The sequence below is a fragment of the Volvox carteri genome, assembly GCF_000143455.1.
Source record: "Volvox carteri f. nagariensis unplaced genomic scaffold VOLCAscaffold_26, whole genome shotgun sequence".
Classification (NCBI taxonomy): Eukaryota; Viridiplantae; Chlorophyta; class Chlorophyceae; order Chlamydomonadales; family Volvocaceae; genus Volvox; species Volvox carteri.
The window spans coordinates 1294581-1301881 of NW_003307569.1; the positions used below are offsets into that span (position 1 = coordinate 1294581).

General features: G+C 52.7%; 1 protein-coding gene across 1 annotated transcript in view; it reads right to left on the reverse strand.

Annotated features, from left to right (window-relative positions):
* Positions 1-2685: 2685 nt before the first annotated feature.
* VOLCADRAFT_105306 (ferric-chelate reductase) overlaps positions 2686-7301 on the reverse strand; it is a gene marked incomplete at its 5' end in the record, with an annotated part of 8080 nt that continues 3464 nt past the window's right edge. Inside the window, 7 exons of the mRNA XM_002951937.1 lie at positions 2686-3756; positions 3970-4203; positions 4561-4833; positions 5366-5529; positions 5933-6055; positions 6212-6358; positions 6614-6807. Of these exons, the coding sequence (XP_002951983.1) occupies positions 3312-3756; positions 3970-4203; positions 4561-4833; positions 5366-5529; positions 5933-6055; positions 6212-6358; positions 6614-6807 (1580 nt within the window). The 3' untranslated portion in view covers positions 2686-3311. The remainder of the gene's footprint in view (positions 3757-3969; positions 4204-4560; positions 4834-5365; positions 5530-5932; positions 6056-6211; positions 6359-6613; positions 6808-7301) is intronic.

Consider the following 7301-nt stretch of genomic DNA (forward strand, 5'->3'; position numbering starts at 1 on the left):
AAAATCAGGGGGCCCATAGACGTTCTATTGATAATGAGCGGGTAGCGGGGGCCCATCATCATCCTCCCTCGTTCGCTTCAGGGCGAAGCGCCTCAGCACGACGTGCCTGGCCTCCCAGATTTCCTAGAGGTACCTGGCCAATGCCAGGGATGGCGCCTCAGTCATAATGGTGCGCATGCTGCGCCCCTCAAAGACTAGGTCACCATCGTACTTAGCCCGTATGCTCTTGTAAGCGGGGCATTCATCAAAAACGTGCAATTCATCTTCAACCGCTCCACAGTCACAAAGCCTGCAGGTACGCGCGGTGCACTCACGCCCATTAGGCCTATTAAACGCTTAACTCCCAACGGCCTAACCAGAAACGTATGAGCACTTGATGCAGTCGCTGGGGCATGGTTACTTTAGTGTGCTCCAGCCAATCGAGACGCACACCCCTAGGCGGGGCCGCTCCCATCCAGTTCATATAGCGATAAGCCTTAAGCTTGGCTCCGGTAATCCCTATGGGGAAAACGCGGGGGTCACCAAAAGTATTCGGACACCCCCACCGTGCATCAATACCTTAAGAATGCTCTCGACCGGCAATTTAAGGGTGGCGTAATGCGCTATGAGTTCATCACCGCGCGTATTAGTGGGGGTTTCTGCTCCCACGCTAGTAAGAAAGGCTAGTACCTAGCTTGTCCAGCACTCAGTAACGCCAACGAGTGCCAATTCTAGGTCAGCGACAAATGCCCGATGACACAGCGTTCCCGGCCTCTTAACCACGGAGTTCCAAAACCTAAATACAAGATTAGTCCATGGAGTTGGAGCGGCCTCTGTGACAGCTCGCGGTATAGGGAAACCATAGTCGGGCTCCTCACCCCAACTACAGATCGCATGTACGCACGCTGCTCCTGGACCATGGGATTAGTCATAGCGCCTTCAAAACTCACATTTATGAAGTCAGGGTCCCCAAGCTTGCGCTCCATAGGGAATCACCGGTACGACTAGTGTATTATAGAGAGACATACATAGCTTGGGGACGGTAATTTTCTTATCTCGACAGAGTGCTGAGCCCGAACGTGGCCCGCCTCCCTGCTGTGAGTAGTTGCTTGGTACATGCTGAAAACTGCACTCCCGGGCCATAGTGCAACCCGAGGTACCGTGCAGTCTCGTTGCCGGTCAGCACCTGCAACCCCCACCCCACCTAGCCGGTACTCAGCTTCCATAAGCCGCTTCCGCTCACGCGTAGTGCCCTCGAAAATGAGGACTTCACACTTGGCGGAATTCGCGGCCGTACCCGTCGACTTGCAGTAGGCTTCGAGTAGCCCCAGAAGGCATTCAGCTCTATCGTGCCCAGTCGCCACCAGTGACCCATCGTCAACGAAAAGCAGGTTGGTGAGTTCACCGCCCGCCAGGCTAACACTCTGCTCGCGGAGGGTGCTCCATCGGCTAGGAAGGCGTACACGGCAATCAGCATCGTGAGCATCAATGTAATGAGCGAATACTTCTATGAAGAGTCCAAAAAGGGTTACGCTAAGGGGCCACCCTTGCTTCACACCACGCCCTACCGTGAATTCAGGTCCCAACCTATTCCCAACTTGATCCGAAACTTCACGTCAGCATAGCTAGCCTTCAGATAAACAAGGACGCGCCCGTGTAGTCCATACGACTTGAGGAAGCCCCATAGTGTCTCACGGTCAACGGAGTCGAACGCCTTACTAGAGTTAATCTGAGTCAATTTGCATGATTATAAGCGACCTGGCTCCGGCCACAAATTGCTTTCAGATAAGATGCCTCAATGTAAACAAAGTGGTTATCGGTGCCAAAACCATGCCTACATCCAGCCTGGCTAGCGGCACGTAGCCTGTTGCCCTCACAGTAATTGGTGAGTCGCCTCCCAATGACATGGGCGAAAAGTTTGCAAAGTGGGCCCCCAACCGCAATGCCCCGATAATTGTCACAGCAGGTAGCGTCCCCTTTTTTTGAAAACGGGGGAAAAGGTGCTAGTTGTGAATCCTCGCGGGTATTTAGCTCCGTATATGCGGTTGTATAGCACCGTTAAGTAAGGCGCCAATACAAACACGGGCTGCTGCCCTTCACTTTCCTTGATAGTGTACTTATAATACTCGGCCGGAGTTCCTCCCGGTCCCCCGACTTCTTGTTGCGCAAAGCCTAAATATATACCCCCTCAAAACAATGCAAAAAGGAAGCCATAGATATAAACCCTAAAACAATGCAAAAAGGAAGCCATGTATATAACCCCTCAAAACGATGCAAAAAGGAAGCCATGGCCACGAGGTTGTCATCAAACGTCATTAGGGACGGCAGAGAGATCGATCACCCGGTTGATTAATCTTATAAGAGACTATCTAGCGAGTGATAGCTACGGCATGCTGTTCGATCGATCGCTGGATCGAGTGGCATCTGCCTCCACCTGCTGCTGCGAATAGACGCACGCGCGGTTGCGCTACACTGGGCATTACTACGGACGTGACCAGCGGCTCGTGAGCACAGCGAGGCCTTGTGCTCCTCGGAGGTCAGCCGTGCTCGCTAGCTAGCTGGCTGGCTGGCTAGGCAGACCAGACGGCTGCTGGACCAGTAATAAGAGCTCTGCGCCCTGCCAATCGCATGCTTTATGCCTTATGTACACATTCAGAGCGAACGCGTAGATCACACACGCACAATAATCATAACCAGTACACCACCACGCTTGTTTCGCATTACAAGCGCACGTGCTTATCGTGGTCAGTTTCCTTTTCCTTCTGATGGTTGGTAATAGATATTTCAAGGCATGCACGCACTGGCATAAGTCTAGCAAGTTCACTTTCGATTCACACTTCAAGGGTTATCCAAGCACCCGGACTCGGCACATCATACGACCAGCTCTATCTTCACCTTTCAGATAGACCCTCGGCTCGTATTGGGCGGTTTGCAGGTACGGGGAACGCACCTCACGACCATGTAAAACACACACACACACACGCAGATAGACATACAGACTTCTGCGCCTGCCTCCTGCCCCACGCCTGCTCCTCGTAATCTTCCTTTTTATTTTTTCGAAATGTACGAATAATGCAATATCAGTCCACAGTAGGCATTAATGTGTCCCGCAGCGTGGTGATCGACCCATCACATCTCCTACCTTAACTCCAATCGATCTACCTTACGACACCTTATTAACAGTCGCCTTACCCCTACCTGGACACAAACGTGTTGAGGGCAAAAAAAATTATATGACAGCGGTTTTCTCCTGCCTCGCTAGCTGTCGCACAATGATGTGGTCGGACAACAACAAGAATCAAGATACGAGCAGCTAGACTGACGACGTCGCATCACAACTCGTGGGTGATCGATTTGAAGTGCAGGTATGCCCGCCCCTTGCGGCCCCATAGCCCGTTTAGAGACGCGCACAGCTCCGAGACTGTTCCGACCAGAGGCTCAGGGCCCGCCGCGTACACAGCGACACGCAGTTCCTCTAGCGCTAAGTCCGCAGAACTGAAGTTCGCATCCAACAGCTCGCCGCTGGTGGGTCCGGTGGCGTTGACATCGGGTGCGATGCCGCCGGTCATAGCAACCTGGTGCAACAGAGTCAACAGGTCGGGCCTGCCGTACTTGATGTACGACGTGAGAGCCTTGGCGGGCGTGGGGAAGGATGCCTTCTTAGGCGCGTCGTCGAGGCTGGTCCTAATCGCGGTGCTAACGGCCTGGTCGTTAGACGACCGGAAGCTGCTTGCAGTAGTTCGAAACGATGCCCATGTGATCGGTCGCGCAAGTCGCCTATGCACGTGGGCGCAGGGGCAAAGGATAAAGGTTGGGGGATTCGAAAATTATGCACATTCGACCCGTCAGAAGGACAACAAATTGCTGCAAGTGCTGGTATTCTATCCAAGCATGACACGAATGCAAATGATTCAATCCAATCAACTCGTACAGCGGTTGAAATCTATAGAGCCTTAGTCATCATTAACTGCAAAAAGCGCCCCAACCTACCTCCACAAATGCGCCCCCAGCATAAGTACTGCAGGCGGTAATGTCGAACCAAGGCCTAGCGCAGCGAATTGCATCATGCCCACGAACGAAAAGTCATTCCGTACGGTCACCGTACGAGACAGATGGGCATCGTACGCCTGCGAGCACATCAGCCCTGCAAAACCGCCTGTGAAACTGAGCACCACAGCCGCCATCCACAGCAGCGGGCTAAACATGTACGGGTGAGACAGAGGCCTGCATACGCGGAGGCGGCGTGAAGTGTGCGGGGGCATGGTCGGGGTTGCGTTCGTTGCACGTTTTTATAAATGGATATGTCATAATAGCTGGTAGACAGGTCGGTTGTAATAATGCTTATGTAAGTAGATAAAGCGAGGGCATCGGGGGCCCATCGAATTTTCACTAGGCAATGCAGGAAGCCTTTCCTTACCCGACCTGCAGCGGGGATATTTTGCTTGTTGGAAACTTAAAAATTCCTACTTTGACAGAGGGAACAAGCCCAAGGAAAATGAATATTTACGGCGGTCGGCCTTTTAGAAAAAAATCAAGCGGGGCAACTCAAAACCCATGCGCCCCAGCTCTATATATGCTTACCGAGCAGCAGTCGCCAAGCCACCGAAAGCATCTTCATCTCCCGACGGAAGCTTAGCCCCGGAAAGCCCCTCTCCGATAGCTTGGGGCGTCATGACAGAATCATTGCTGCTGCGGCTCCCAGAACCCGGCGGCGCGGTACCCTCTAGGGAGGCTTTTCCGTCGGCGGCGGCCTTGGCGGCGACAGTGGTGACTCCAGCGGCTTGTGAGTGCTTGCCATCAGGCGCTGCGGTCGACGACGTCAGGTGCAGATAGAGGTCCACACCGGAAGCAACCCTGGCGGAGTGATGGCGAGTTAAGAGGCAGATGTGTAGGTCAGGGCAGGGCACGGAATCCGGAATGTGGAGCTGTAATGACATGTTTAGACAATATTTGTATTCTAATCTTATCTGTATCACTATTGCTTGGTATCCATTCAGATCCCCACTGCACTCACCATTTGGACGTGCAATAATGTGCGTGTGTGTTACACCTAGGCTGTCGTACCTAGAGCGGTGTAATGAGACCGTACGAGCCAGAGGCCCAAGAGCTTAGAAGCCACAAGCTAGAGAATACCAATCTGATACTATGACATCCTTGTAGATAGGGTCTGGTATTGTACTCGCCAGTGCGCTTATCCAAGGGCGAGCCCTTCCGTTGGCCGTAGCTTAGAAGCTAAACAACTTGGCACTCACGATAGAGCTAACCGAGCTACCCGAGAAAGGGCCAACCCGCCAACTTCTCCCTCAAATCACTAACCCCTGAATGAGCCGCGCACAAGCACATACACAGCGGGCCCCGTCGCTTTTCCCCAGGACCGCAAACGCACCCGTCACTGGCAGCCTGCAGAATCTCGTACGGCAGGGCACGCAGCTCGTCCATGGTACGACTGACCCAGACCAGGATGATGCGATCAGCATTAGATCCCTTCCCGGCGGGCTGTTGGCGACGGGCGGCGAGCAGCTCCAAAATCATCCCCAAAGCGGGAGTGATCTGGGCGGCAGAGGAGAGCGGGGTTGGACAGGAAAGGGTCGGCAGGGACGAGGCTCGGAAATGGGGTTGGCGTTGGTCAGGACGACAACAATGATCATCCTAAAACCCTCAGTTTTACAGGTATGGGGTCACGCACCCCCAACCATGTAACACACACACACACACGCAGACAACAAACGATCGAATCTTAGGCTCCGAGCGGTAATTTACATTCCAGGACGTAGCAAATCAACAGGCTCTGCGAAAGGCGTATGACCCTCTTCTAGGCATTTCTAACGGAACCGAAAGGCCTTCCGTACACGGTCGCCGAGTCTGTATCTAATTCGCAGGTGCTATCCGCGATCCCATCCAATCCTTTTCCATCAGGCAGGTAATCAATCATGCATTTCAAAGGTTAGCTTACCCCAACGCCACCCGCCACGAAGACGTGTGTGTCAAACTTCTTCATCCACTTGCGATTGCTATTGTCGTACGGTCCACTGACGTACAGAGCAAGGGGATCGCTTGACACTCGCGAAATGAGGGCCTGAGGGGTATACGAGGGGATAGAGCAGCGAATTGTAAAAAAGGAGAGGAAAGCAAGTAAACCGAAACGCAACTCACGCGTCGAATACCGGTCGTGGAGTTGTTTCGTCTGCAAGCATGCTACATAAACGCCCTGTCCTGTACATGTACGGCCTACCTTCGTCCAGCGGTTGTACTTCTTGATCTTGAGCTCCATGATGTTGGCGGCGGAGGGCTCGGAGGCGATGGTGAAGGGGTGCCACTGGAACCAGCTAACAGCGGGCACGTTCAGGAACACGGTGTCACCGCCCACCCAGTGGATAGACTGCGAGGAAAATAAACATGATGGGTGGGCCGAATTACACCCGTTGTATATGGATTTCATAAGCCTACAAACAACCACCAAAAAGGTCAGATGATTCACGAAAATGACTTTAAAGTCTGCAAATTTGCAGCGGCGTCGGCCACAGCGGCCGACACGACCGCCTGGGAGGTATTTCATTGATAAAGCAGAGCATTAGACACCTTCCGTAAGCCCCTTCCCCCTCCACACCATCCACACACAAGCGGCCCTAAGCACCTCGTGGCAGCGGATGCTGAGTGATAGCAGCTCCCCGCCGTTTGGAGAAGACAGTCGGGCGACTGCCGCACAAGTAGAAGAGAAAGGGAAGTTGACCTCGGCCCCCGTAGCCGCCGGCGCTATCTTCATCTTCACACCGTTGAAGTTCTGCTGCAGGGTGCGGAGTACCACGTCGACAAGGTACAGAAAGATGCCTGCGTGCATGCGCACATGTAGAAGAACAGAGGAGATAAGGGAGAGGGCGATGGCGCAAACATGGGAGGGTAGCGCATCCATGCTTGGTGTGCTTTTGCGCGTTTCTACGATCGTGCTGTTTGTGCGTCTTCGTCCTGTGTGGCGAATGTCTTCGCACGTGTCATGCATCCAGATGATAAGCCCGGGTTGCAGGCTGCGGGCCGGGGTTCCAGCGCGATGATGATGATGATGATGATGATGATGATGATGATGATGATGATGATGATGATGATGATGATGATGATGATGATGATGATGATGATGATGATGATGATGATGATGATGATGATGATGATGATGATGATGATGATGATGATGATGATGATGATGATGATGATGATGATGATGATGATGATGATGATGATGATGATGATGATGATGATGATGATGATGATGATGATGATGATGATGATGATGATGATGATGATGATGATGATGATGATGATGATGATGT